Source organism: Protomyctophum bolini (assembly GCF_963924005.1).
Source record: "Protomyctophum bolini genome assembly, chromosome: 23".
Taxonomy (NCBI): Eukaryota; Metazoa; Chordata; class Actinopteri; order Myctophiformes; family Myctophidae; genus Protomyctophum; species Protomyctophum bolini.
Genome location: NC_137884.1, coordinates 23,557,754 through 23,571,295, shown reverse-complemented (window position 1 = coordinate 23,571,295; position 13,542 = coordinate 23,557,754). Strand labels below are relative to the sequence as shown.

General features: G+C 49.8%; 1 protein-coding gene across 1 annotated transcript in view; it reads right to left on the bottom strand.

The window, feature by feature from the left end:
- Positions 1-13,542, bottom strand: part of dnah12 (dynein, axonemal, heavy chain 12) — a gene marked incomplete at both ends in the record, with an annotated part of 78,085 nt that overhangs the window by 21,759 nt on the left and 42,784 nt on the right. Inside the window, 11 exons of the mRNA XM_080757488.1 lie at positions 398-538; positions 1,292-1,381; positions 1,492-1,623; positions 2,416-2,592; positions 2,894-2,974; positions 3,266-3,428; positions 4,342-4,475; positions 6,274-6,468; positions 9,169-9,330; positions 10,075-10,267; positions 11,778-11,959. Coding sequence (XP_080613614.1) covers positions 398-538; positions 1,292-1,381; positions 1,492-1,623; positions 2,416-2,592; positions 2,894-2,974; positions 3,266-3,428; positions 4,342-4,475; positions 6,274-6,468; positions 9,169-9,330; positions 10,075-10,267; positions 11,778-11,959 — 1,650 coding nt within the window. The remainder of the gene's footprint in view (positions 1-397; positions 539-1,291; positions 1,382-1,491; positions 1,624-2,415; positions 2,593-2,893; positions 2,975-3,265; positions 3,429-4,341; positions 4,476-6,273; positions 6,469-9,168; positions 9,331-10,074; positions 10,268-11,777; positions 11,960-13,542) is intronic.

Sequence of the window (13,542 nt, the reverse complement as noted above, 5' to 3'; positions counted from 1 at the left end):
AAAATCGTATGACATTTAGTCGACTAAAACTAGACTAAACACTAGAACATTCCAGGTGACTAAAATGTGACTAAAACTAAAATAGAAATTTGCTGCCAAAAACAACACTGCATCATGGGGTGAAATCAGGCGTGATTTCGGGCTTCTGCCAGACCGTAGGGGGGCGAGGGCTCCCTCACTTTGAGTGGCACCGAACACGCCAAGCCACGGGTGTCTTTCTGACAGACGTACCAAGTGCGTGGACCAAGACACTTTCTCAAAAAAAAGCTAATTATTATTATTACACCTCATTATTGTTTAGATATCACAGTTTGAGAAGACCTTTCGAGACAGATTTTTATAGCTGTTGTTGACGTCACTTTTGTCCTGCCATGTGTCGGCCTCAAGGTCATTGTACCTTTATCACTCTGTCGTACACTTCCATGGCTTGGATCCACTTGCAAAGGCCCTCCGCAGCGGAGGAGGCTTTGGCCACCTTGCTCGGGTCAAAGTCAGGATTGTTCATGTACTTGGTGCGAATCTTCTGCATCACCGGGACCTGAGATATGGACAGAGAGAGAGAGAGAGAGAGAGAGAGAGAGAGACTTTAGTTGAACCCATTTAGACCTAAGTTCGATTTGACAAACAGTTCCTGACAGTTTTCAGGAAGAAAATAAAAACGATGTTTCTATATCAGTGGTTCTCAGACATTTTCATGTCTAGGACCCCCCGAAAATATATGTAATAAGCCCGGGGGTCCATCTGAAACTATGATGTTCCCCAGAAGCAAAGATTTGAGTTAAAAAACGTTTGCTCCGAAAGAATATATATTCAAAGATCTGTGCCACATTTGCATGATTTTTCAAAAATAGCAAATCTACAAGATCATAGCGCGGCACCGAGTGCCACGCTATGAGCTGTAGATCTGCTATTTTTCAATAGCTAAAGTATAACATAGGTTCCTCCTGTCCTGACTGGGTCAAGGTAAGCAACACAAGATAAATACAGACGTTTAGGAATGAAGTGGAATTAGATTTGGAATGTTACCCTTGTCGTAATGTTTCAGATAATATTATATAATAAATACAGACGTTTAGGAATGAAGTGGAATTATAACTCACTGGAATGTTATCCTTGTTGTAATGCTTCAGATAATATTATATAATAAATAAATAGTTAATACAGACGTTTAGGAATGAAGTGGAATTAGATTTGGAATGTTACCCTTGTGGTAATGTTTCAGATAATATTATATAATAAATAAATAGTTAATACAGACGTTTAGGAATGAAGTGGAATTAGAAGAACTCACTGGAATGTTATCCTTGTCGTAATGCTTCAGATCACGAAGGAAGTTCATGTCCCCCAGAAGCTTCTTGCTTGGACCCCAATAGTCAACGATCTGAAACAAACAAAATGATGTGAAGTGATAGCAACGTTTTAAAATGCCACACGTTTGATGATGATGATGATGATGATGTGTACTGTATAGTGTACTGTATGGTCACTAACTTTCTGTCCAGTCCCAGACGGGTCAGAGATCTTATCCGGCTTGATGTCCTTCATCACGCACACGGCCGCCATGACCAGCTTCACCCCTTCTGGAGGGTTGGTCATGGACTTCACTATCGTCACGTCTGACGGCTGAAAGGAAGGAAGGAGAAGACCGCCTGTCACACAATCTAAACATGGACTTCACTATCGTCACGTCTGACGGCTGAAAGGAAGGAGAAGGCCGCCTGTCACACAATCTAAACATGGACTTCACTATCGTCACGTCTGACGGCTGAAAGGAAGGAGAAGACCGCCTGTCACACAATCTAAACATGGACTTCACTATCGTCACGTCTGACGGCTGAAAGGAAGGAGAAGGCCGCCTGTCACACAATCTAAACATGGACTTCACTATCGTCACGTCTGACGGCTGAAAGGAAGGAGAAGACCGCCTGTCACACAATCTAAACATGGACTTCACTATCGTCACGTCTGACGGCTGAAAGGAAGGAGAAGACCGCCTGTCACACAATCTAAACGGGTGGCTCTCCAACCTTTTCACGTCTAGGACCCCCAAAATGACACTGATTGGTAAATGGTAAATGGTGCATTTATATAGTGCCTTTATCCAAGGGCGCTTTCACATAGATTGCATTACATTCACCCATTCATACACCGATTGCGGCAGAAGCCATGCAAGGTATACCAACCAGCACATCGGGAGCAATTTGGGGTTCAGTGTCTTGCCCCAAGGACACTTCAACATGTGGACCCCGTAGGAGCCGGGATTCGAACCGCCGAACCCATGGATCATTGGACGACCTGCTCTATACCTCCTGAGCCACAGTCGACCTGGTTTGACCTGAATTAGGCTATACAGTCGTCCCCCGTTTCTATCTCTGGGACCACAGTGTATATATAATACAATCAAAGCCCTGGTACCTTCAGCGTGTTCAGGGCGGTGCGGGCGGCCTCCAGCGCGGGGATGGCCTCGGCCAGCTGGCTCTCACACTCGTCCTTCAGAGCCTGGGCCTCGCCGGCCTTGACGGAGGCCGCCTCCTCGTCCACGCGCACCTCCTTGGTCTTAGCTTCGGCCTCCACAGACTCCACCTCAATCACCTGGAAGGAAGGTAGGAAGGTAGCAGGGGTGGAAAACAAACTCGCCAGTTACATCAATGTGGGGTTGAAAGTGGATATGTAGTAGAGGATATTTATATATATTTCGCGTTAATTCGTCTAAAAGCAGCACATTTTGCACATTATGTAGCCCAGGGCATGCTCTAATGATTTAGCTAGGGGCGCCTGCAGCTGGCGACCTTTCGGGCCACCATTAACAGCCTATATAGGCCTATAAGGCAAAACATGTCTACTACATTTCATTATGCTTTAACCTTCAATGAAGCAATTAGCACTCATTCACCTGAATCATCTTGATGTTCTCGATCTTGGCCTGCTCCAGTTTGGGCTGGAGGTTCACCAACTCCTTCTTCATCTCACCCACCTGCAGAGAGACATGTTAACATCACAGCGATGCCAACGGAAATAAAAGCCTGGGTACTGAAGCTAACACCAAAGTGACATACACCTACAGCAGATCTACAAGCTCATAGCGCGCCACCGAGTGGCGCGCTACGAGCTTGTAGGTCTGCTATTTTTGAAAAATCGGGAAAATATTTATTTCAGAAAACTTGAGGATTTAGAAGAAATTTTGAAATTTTGAAGTCAGGCCTAAATGGGTAAACCCCAAAAAGGGGTTCCCGTCCTGAATGGGTTTCAAGGACATACGACATACCTGAGACTCTGCGAAGGCCAGCTTGTCCAGGCCGTTGGTGTACCTCCTCTTGGCCTTCATGACGGCGTCTCGCCGGCGGGTGAGCAGCATGCGGAACGACGCCAGGAGCTCCAGGTAGGAGGTGGGCGTCACGTAGTTATGGCGGCCCAGTTCTGACAGGAACCTGACCGGGTCACAACGTTTAGCCGTATTCATTAACACAGTTCTGAGAACTTCTGACAGGAACCTGACCGGGTCACAACGTTTAGCCGTATTCATTAACACAGTTCTGACAGGAACCTGACCGGGTCACAACGTTTAGCCGTATTCATTAACACAGTTCTGACAGGAACCTGACCGGGTCACAACGTTTAGCCGTATTCATTAACACAGTTCTGACAGGAACCTGACCGGGTCACAACGTTTAGCCGTATTCATTAACACAGTTCTGACAGGAACCTGACCGGGTCACAACGTTTAGCCGTATTCATTAACACAGTTCTGACAGGAACCTGACCGGGTCACAACGTTTAGCCGTATTCATTAACACAGTTCTGACAGGAACCTGACCGGGTCACAACGTTTAGCCGTATTCATTAACACAGTTCTGACAGGAACCTGACCGGGTCACAACGTTTAGCCGTATTCATTAACACAGTTCTGACAGGAACCTGACCGGGTCACAACGTTTAGCCGTATTCTTTAACACAGTTCTGACAGGAACCTGACCGGGTCACAACGTTTAGCCGTATTCATTAACACAGTTCTGACAGGAACCTGACCGGGTCACAACGTTTAGCCGTATTCTTTAACACAGTTCTGACAGGAACCTGACCGGGTCACAACGTTTAGCCGTATTCATTAACACAGTTCTGACAGGAACCTGACCGGGTCACAACGTTTAGCTGTATTCTTTAACACAGTTCTGACAAAAATAGCAGACCTACACGAGCTTGTAGGTCTGCAATTTTTTGAAAAATCGAAGAACGACTGACATAGAAACTTAGCCTTTTCAGAAAACTGTCAGGATGTAGAAGACATTTTTTAGAATCTGATCTCAGGTCAGAAATGGGACAAAGACGACAATGTGCCCATGCCTCTGTGAGAGCTCCTTGGCAGACGTGTGGAAGGTCTTGCAGATGGGGACGATCTCCCGCCGCTCGTGTGCGCTCATCTCCAGCGGCTCCAGGAAGGAGTTGGCCACGCGCTCCAGAGCCTCCTCCGGCCACGCCTACCGCCATGACAGGAGGAGAGAACAGAGGACCTGTCAGAGCACAACACCACATACGATACGGCTGCCATGACAGGAGGAGAGGACAGAGAACCTGTCAGAGGACAACACCACATACGATACGGCTGCCATGACAGGAGGAGAGGACAGAGAACCTGTCAGAGCACAACACCACATACGATACGGCTGCCATGACAGGAGGAGAGGACAGAGAACCTGTCAGAGCACAACACCACATACGATACGGCTGCCATGACAGGAGGAGAGGACAGAGGACCTGTCAGAGCACAACACCACATACGATACGGCTGCCATGACAGGAGGAGAAGACAGAGAACCTGTCAGAGGACAACACCACATACTGCCATGACAGGAGGAGAGGACAGAGAACCTGTCAGAGGACAACACCACATACGATACGGCTGCCATGACAGGAGGAGAGGACAGAGAACCATCAGAGGACAACACCAGATACGATACGGCTGCCATGACAGGAGGAGAGGACAGAGGACCTGTCAGAGCACAACACCACATACGATACGGCTGCCATGACAGGAGGAGAGGACAGAGGACCTGTCAGAGGACAACACCACATACGATACGGCTGCCATGACAGGAGGAGAGGACAGAGGACCTGTCAGAGGACCACATACGATACGGCTGCCATGACAGGAGGAGAGGACAGAGGACCTGTCAGAGGACAACACCACATACGATACGATATGGCTGCCATGACAGGAGGAGAGGACAGAGAACCCGTCAGAGGACAACACCACATACGATACGGCTGCCATGACAGGAGGAGAGGACAGAGAACCTGTCAGAGGACAACACCACATACGATACGGCTGCCATGACAGGAGGAGAGGACAGAGGACCTGTCAGAGCACAACACCACATACGATACGGCTGCCATGACAGGAGGAGAGGACAGAGAACCTGTCAGAGCACAACACCACATACGATACGGCTGCCATGACAGGAGGAGAGAACAGCAGAGATTAAAATAGGGTGCATGTTGCATCCCAAAACGCAGTTTATAGTTAAGGGACGCAATAAAACAACAACCTCTGCATCCACGGGATGCACTACTGTACTACTGTACTGTTTTTTATTCTAGTTTATTTTGCTAGCTTTAGTTATAATAATAATTTCTTCTGTTTTCTACATGAATATAACCACATTATAACCATATAAAATAAAATGGGAATTAAATGCTGCAATTTGTAAAAATGGCAAAATATGACTCCTAACGTTGAAGTGGGACTCATAAAATGTCCCTGGGACTCATTTCTAAAAGACCATTCCTGCATCCCGGGACTCATTACATAGAAAACCTATTTACATCTCTGGAACAGAGAACCGTCAGAGCACAACACCACATACGATACGGCTGCCATGACAGGAGGAGAGGACAGAGGACTATTCCTACCTAAGATGGTTCTATTGGGTGTACCTGTATAGCCTGAGCCTCGGTATATCCAGGCTTTTATTTTCATTCGCATTCGGCTCAAAAAAATGAAAGGCTCTGGTCTAGGAGTGGGAGGGAACTACAGTGCAGAGGGGCATCGCTCTCAATAGAGTGACGTTCGTTTTCGCTGCTGTCATCTTCTACCAGGGAGGGGAGGGGCGGAGGGGAGAGGGGCAGACTCTGATCGGTGAACCAATATTTCTCCAGCTCTTGCTCCAAGCGCGCCCGCCCCTCTAGAGCAGAAAGCACGCTGGCTGGGCCAGGCTACGTGTACCAGGCTGGAACCAGGTGATGGTAAAGCAGTTGATGAGAGAAGGGAACCGTTACCTGGAACCAGTCGATGGTGCAGCAGTTGATGAGAGAAGGGAACTGGCGCAGTCGGTTCCGGAAGGCGTCTCCGATGGGACTGAAGGCCACCACGATGTGCAGGTTCTCCCTGCAGCGCGTCACGAAGAAAGCGAACAACGCCAGAGGGCTGAGCTCCAGCGTCTTGTTGCCAGCCTGGGCGAAAGGACGCACCGTCTGGAGAGGGAGAGAGAGAGAGAGAGAGAGAGAGAAATAGAGAGAGAGGGGGGCAAAGTGAAGACATTAGAGAATAAACTAATGCACCCATGGGGCCTGCAAATAGCCTCCTGGTTCCTTTTAAACGCTCAGGGTCTGACACCATTTTGTGTGTATAAGGGGTTGGGATTATTTGCCGTTTCTTCAGCCTAATATTGTGGGTCCGCACGGGCTATTATTTTCCATTTCTTCAGCCTAACTGTAACTGTAGCCAAAGGATGGCCTGGCGCAAAAATAAACAAAAGCCTGCTGCAAATAACCACCTGGTTCCTTTTAAACGCCCAGGGACCAAATCGATTCGGGCTATCCATCCATCCATCCATCCATCTTCAACCGCTTATCCGTAGTCGGATCGCGGGGGCAACAGCTCCACCAGAGAGCTCCAGGATTACCTCTCCAGAGGCAACATTAACAGTAACTTCCTCCTGGGGTATGCCGAGGCGTTCTGAGTAACTAAAATGAATTGGACAGCCAGCAGAGTAGTGCTGCACCATTCTTGCTCAAATTTAGAAATGAGATCGCCTAGGTGTGTGTATTTATTTCGAATAATCGTGCAGCACTACGTACCTCCGTGATGTCACTCTTCTCCCCGGGGGGGAACAGGTTGTTACGTACCTCCATGATGTCACTGTTCTCGTCAGGGGGGAACAGGTTGTTACGTACCTCCATGATGTCACTCTTCTCGTCAGGGGGGGAACAGGTTGGGGACCTCTTTACGTACCTCCATGATGTCACTCTTCTCGTCAGGGGGGAACAGGTTGGGGGACCTCTTTACGTACCTCCATGATGTCACTCTTCTCGTCAGGGGGGAACAGGTTGGGGGACCTCTTTACGTACCTCCATGATGTCACTCTTCTCGTCAGGGGGGAACAGGTTGGGGACCTCTTTACGTACCTCCATGATGTCACTCTTCTCGTCAGGGGGGAACAGGTTGGGGACCTCTTTACGTACCTCCATGATGTCACTCTTCTCGTCGGGGGGGAACAGGTTGGGGACCTCTTTACGTACCTCCATGATGTCACTCTTCTCGTCAGGGGGGAACAGGTTGGGGACCTCTTTACGTACCTCCATGATGTCACTCTTCTCGTCTGGGGGGAACAGGTTGGGGACCTCTTTACGTACCTCCATGATGTCACTCTTCTCGTCAGGGGGGAACAGGTTGGGGACCTCTTTACGTACCTCCATGATGTCACTCTTCTCGTCAGGGGGGAACAGGTTGGGGACCTCTTTACGTACCTCCATGATGTCACTCTTCTCGTCAGGGGGGAACAGGTTGGGGACCTCTTTACGTACCTCCATGATGTCACTCTTCTCCTCGGGGGGGAACAGGTTGGGGACCTCTTTACGTACCTCCATGATGTCACTCTTCTCCTCGGGGGGGAACAGGTTGGGGACCTCTTTACGTACCTCCATGATGTCACTCTTCTCGTCAGGGGGGAACAGGTTGGGGACCTCTTTACGTACCTCCATGATGTCACTCTTCTCGTCAGGGGGGAACAGGTTGGGGACCTCTTTACGTACCTCCATGATGTCACTCTTCTCGTCAGGGGGGAACAGGTTGGGGACCTCTTTACGTACCTCCATGATGTCACTCTTCTCCTCGGGGGGGAACAGGTTGGGGACCTCTTTACGTACCTCCATGATGTCACTCTTCTCCTCGGGGGGGAACAGGTTGGGGACCTCTTTACGTACCTCCATGATGTCACTCTTCTCGTCAGGGGGGAACAGGTTGGGGACCTCTTTACGTACCTCCATGATGTCACTCTTCTCGTCAGGGGGGAACAGGTTGGGGACCTCTTTACGTACCTCCATGATGTCACTCTTCTCGTCAGGGGGGAACAGGTTGGGGACCTCTTTACGTACCTCCATGATGTCACTCTTCTCCTCGGGGGGGAACAGGTTGGGGACCTCTTTACGTACCTCCATGATGTCACTCTTCTCGTCAGGGGGGAACAGGTTGGGGACCTCTTTACGTACCTCCATGATGTCACTCTTCTCGTCAGGGGGGAACAGGTTGGGGACCTCTTTACGTACCTCCATGATGTCACTCTTCTCGTCGGGGGGGAACAGGTTGGGGACCTCTTTACGTACCTCCATGATGTCACTCTTCTCGTCAGGGGGGAACAGGTTGGGGACCTCTTTACGTACCTCCATGATGTCACTCTTCTCGTCAGGGGGGAACAGGTTGGGGACCTCTTTACGTACCTCCATGATGTCACTCTTCTCCTCGGGGGGGAACAGGTTGGGGACCTCTTTACGTACCTCCATGATGTCACTCTTCTCGTCAGGGGGGAACAGGTTGGGGACCTCTTTACGTACCTCCATGATGTCACTCTTCTCCTCGGGGGGGAACAGGTTGGGGACCTCTTTACGTACCTCCATGATGTCACTCTTCTCGTCAGGGGGGAACAGGTTGGGGACCTCTTTACGTACCTCCATGATGTCACTCTTCTCGTCAGGGGGGAACAGGTTGGGGACCTCTTTACGTACCTCCATGATGTCACTGTTCTCGTCTGGGGGGAACAGGTTGGGGACCTCTTTACGTACCTCCATGATGTCACTCTTCTCGTCAGGGGGGAACAGGTTGGGGACCTCTTTACGTACCTCCATGATGTCACTCTTCTCCTCGGGGGGGAACAGGTTGGGGACCTCTTTACGTACCTCCATGATGTCACTCTTCTCGTCAGGGGGGAACAGGTTGGGGACCTCTCCCGTGTTCAACAGGCTGTCCACGTCTTCCAGAAACGCCTCCTCTTTGATCTGCGCGTCGGTCAGCAGGAACACGGTCCGCTGACCTTTGACCCCGGCGTTCTTCAGCAGCAGCTGCACGGAACGAGGATGGAGAGACAGGATGTTGTTGTTGTTGTTGTTGTTGTAAAACTAGTCGTTGGTTTTTTTTGACAAGCACATTTTGATTTTTAGTTTTGGTGGCAGAGTCAGGTTAGCAGGGACCCCCCAGAAGCAAAGATTTGAGTTAAAAATGTTCGCTCTGAAAGGATATACTTATATTCCAAATTTGCGCCACATTTTCATGATTTTTTCGGTGAGCTTGTAGATCTGCTATTTTTCAATAGCTAAAGTATAACATAATGCTTTATTAACCCATTCTGAACGGGAACCCTTTTTGGTGTTAGCATCATGTTATGCTTTAGCTATTGAAAAATAGCAGATCTACAAGCTCATAGCGCGCCACTCGGTGGCGCGCTACGAGCTTGTAGGTCTGCTATTTTTGAAAAATCGAAGAACGACTTGACATTTTTTAGAATCTGATCTCAGGTCAGAATGGGTTAATCAGACCAGTGTGTGTCCAGCGGAAAACCTCGTATGAATCTGATCTCAGGTCAGAATGGGTTAATCAGACCAGTGTGTGTCCAGCGGAAAACCTCGTATGAATCTGATCTCAGGTCAGAATGGGTTAATCAGACCAGTGTGTGTCCAGCGGAAAACCTCGTATGAATCTGATCTCAGGTCAGAATGGGTTAATCAGACCAGTGTGTGTGTCCAGCGGAAAACCTCGTATGAATCTGATCTCAGGTCAGAATGGGTTAAAAAATAATTGCCACCTGCCTTGAGGTCGTCCCTCCACTCGTTCATGCCGTAGCTCCGGGTGATCTCGGGCTGGCAGAGCGTCATGTGTGCCATGGAGGTGGCCAGGCGGGTGATGGACTGACGCCCGCTGCCCCCCACCCCCACCAGCAGGGCGTTGCCCCCTGACTGCTTCAACACGCGGCTGATGCGCGACAGGTGCTCCAACACGTACCTTTATATTATACACACAGGGGGGGGAAATGTTACTCACATGTATACTTACCGTGTTACTCACGTGTTTTACCGGGAGGCATACTTTGGTTAAACATATAGCATTGGTTTAGCATTGGGCCGACTGGATTAAGGTTGGTGAGGGGTGCGTTAAAACGACCGGATTAAGGTTGGTGAGGGGTGCGTTAAGACGACCGGATTAAGGTTGGTGAGGGGTGCGTTAAGACGACCGGATTAAGGTTGGTGAGGGGTGCGTTAAGACGACCGGATTAAGGTTGCTGAGGGGTGCGTTAAGACGACCGGATTAAGGTTGCTGAGGGGTGAGTTAAAACGACCGGATTAAGGTTGCTGAGGGGTGAGTTAAAACGACCGGATTAAGGTTGCTGAGGGGTGCGTTAAAACGACCGGATTAAGGTTGCTGAGGGGTGCGTTAAAACGACCGGATTATGGTTGCTGAGGGGTGCGTTAAGACGACCGGATTAAGGTTGCTGAGGGGTACGTTAAAACGACCGGATTAAGGTTGCTGAGGGGTGAGTTAAAACGACCGGATTAAGGTTACTGAGGGGTGAGTTAAAACGACCGGATTAAGGTTGCTGAGGGGTGCGTTAAAACGACCGGATTAAGGTTGCTGAGGGGTGCGTTAAAACGACCGGATTAAGGTTGCTGAGGGGTGCGTTAAAACGACCGGATTAAGGTTGCTGAGGGGTGCGTTAAAACGACCGGATTAAGGTTGGTGAGGGGTGCGTTAAAACGACCGGATTAAGGTTGCTGAGGGGTGAGTTAAAACGACCGGATTAAGGTTGGTGAGGGGTGCGTTAAAACGACCGGATTAAGGTTGGCGAGGGGTGAGTTAAAACGACCGGATTAAGGTTGCTGAGGGGTGAGTTAAAACGACCGGATTAAGGTTGCTGAGGGGTGCGTTAAAACGACCGGATTAAGGTTGCTGAGGGGTGAGTTAAAACGACCGGATTAAGGTTGCTGAGGGGTACGTTAAAGCGACCGGATTAAGGTTGCTGAGGGGTGCGTTAAAACGACCGGATTAAGGTTGCTGAGGGGTGCGTTAAGACGACCGGATTAAGGTTGCTGAGGGGTGCGTTAAAGCGACCGGATTAAGGTTGCTGAGGGGTGCGTTAAAACGACCGGATTAAGGTTGCTGAGGGGTGCGTTAAGGGTTGGGAGAGGGTTATGGTTAGGTTTCCGTTTTTACCTCAAGTATAAAAGTATCAATACTGCAACGTAGAAATACTCCGTTACAAGTGAAAGTCCAGAATTCAAAATGTACTTCGGTAAAAGTACCAAAAGTATTGGCGTCAAAAGAATGTACAAAAAGTAAAAGTACTCATTTTGCTGAATGTCTAACAACAAATGTATAACAATGTTCAGAAAATAGCCGATCTCCAAGCCGAGTGGTCATTGTTGATGATCACCTTGTCGGCGATTTATCTATCAACAGTGACCAACGCAGCCATACATTATCCCCAACGTAACATTGGAAGCGGGTGTTCTATTACCGGAAGATGACGAGGTCCATGCGGTTCTTGTGAGTGTGGTTGTATTCTCCCAGACAGAGCTCTGCCACCTGGCCGAAGCTCTCCACCGACGCCACCTCGGCGTAGAGGCGTTGCTCCGACTCCACCGCGTCCGGGTTCATGTAGTCCCCGAACATCAGGTCACGCATGTCCTCCTCAGCCAGCTGGGAACATAGGACACAGACATCAGGTCACGCATGTCCTCCTCATGGGAACATAGGACACAGACATCAGGTCACGCATGTCCTCCTCATGGGAACATAGGACACAGACATCAGGTCACGCATGTCCTCCTCAGCCAGCTGGGAACATAGGACACAGACATCAGGTCACGCATGTCCTCCTCATGGGAACATAGGACACAGACATCAGGTCACGCATGTCCTCCTCATGGGAACATAGGACACAGACATCAGGTCACGCATGTCCTCCTCAACCAGCTATGAACATAGGACACAGACATCAGGTCACGCATGTCCTCCTCATGGGAACATAGGACACAGACATCAGGTCACGCATGTCCTCCTCATGGGAACATAGGACACAGACATCAGGTCACGCATGTCCTCCTCATGGGAACATAGGACACAGACATCAGGTCACGCATGTCCTCCTCATGGGAACATAGGACACAGACATCAGGTCACGCATGTCCTCCTCATGGGAACATAGGACACAGACATCAGGTCACGCATGTCCTCCTCATGGGAACATAGGACACAGACATCAGGTCACGCATGTCCTCCTCATGGGAACATAGGACACAGACATCAGGTCACGCATGTCCTTCTCATGGGAACATAGGACACAGACATCAGGTCACGCATGTCCTCCTCATGGGAACATAGGACACAGACATCAGGTCACGCATGTCCTCCTCATGGGAACATAGGACACAGACATCAGGTCACGCATGTCCTCCTCATGGGAACATAGGACACAGACATCAGGTCACGCATGTCCTCCTCAGCCAGCTGGGAACATAGGACACAGACATCAGGTCACGCATGTCCTCCTCATGGGAACATAGGACACAGACATCAGGTCACGCATGTCCTCCTCATGGGAACATAGGACACAGACATCAGGTCACGCATGTCCTCCTCAGCCAGCTGGGAACATAGGACACAGACATCAGGTCACGCATGTCCTCCTCATGGGAACATAGGACACAGACATCAGGTCACGCATGTCCTCCTCAACCAGCTGGGAACATAGGACACAGACATCAGGTCACGCATGTCCTCCTCAGCCAGCTGGGAACATAGGACACAGACATCAGGTCACGCATGTCCTCCTCAGCCAGCTGGGAACATAGGACACAGACATCAGGTCACGCATGTCCTCCTCATGGGAACATAGGACACAGACATCAGGTCACGCATGTCCTCCTCAGCCAGCTGGGAACATAGGACACAGACATCAGGTCACGCATGTCCTCCTCATGGGAACATAGGACACAGACATCAGGTCACGCATGTCCTCCTCATGGGAACATAGGACACAGACATCAGGTCACGCATGTCCTCCTCATGGGAACATAGGACACAGACATCAGGTCACGCATGTCCTCCTCATGGGAACATAGGACACAGACATCAGGTCACGCATGTCCTCCTCATGGGAACATAGGACACAGACATCAGGTCACGCATGTCCTCCTCATGGGAACATAGGACACAGACATCAGGTCACGCATGTCCTCCTCAGCCAGCTGGGAACATAGGACACAGACATCAGGTCACGC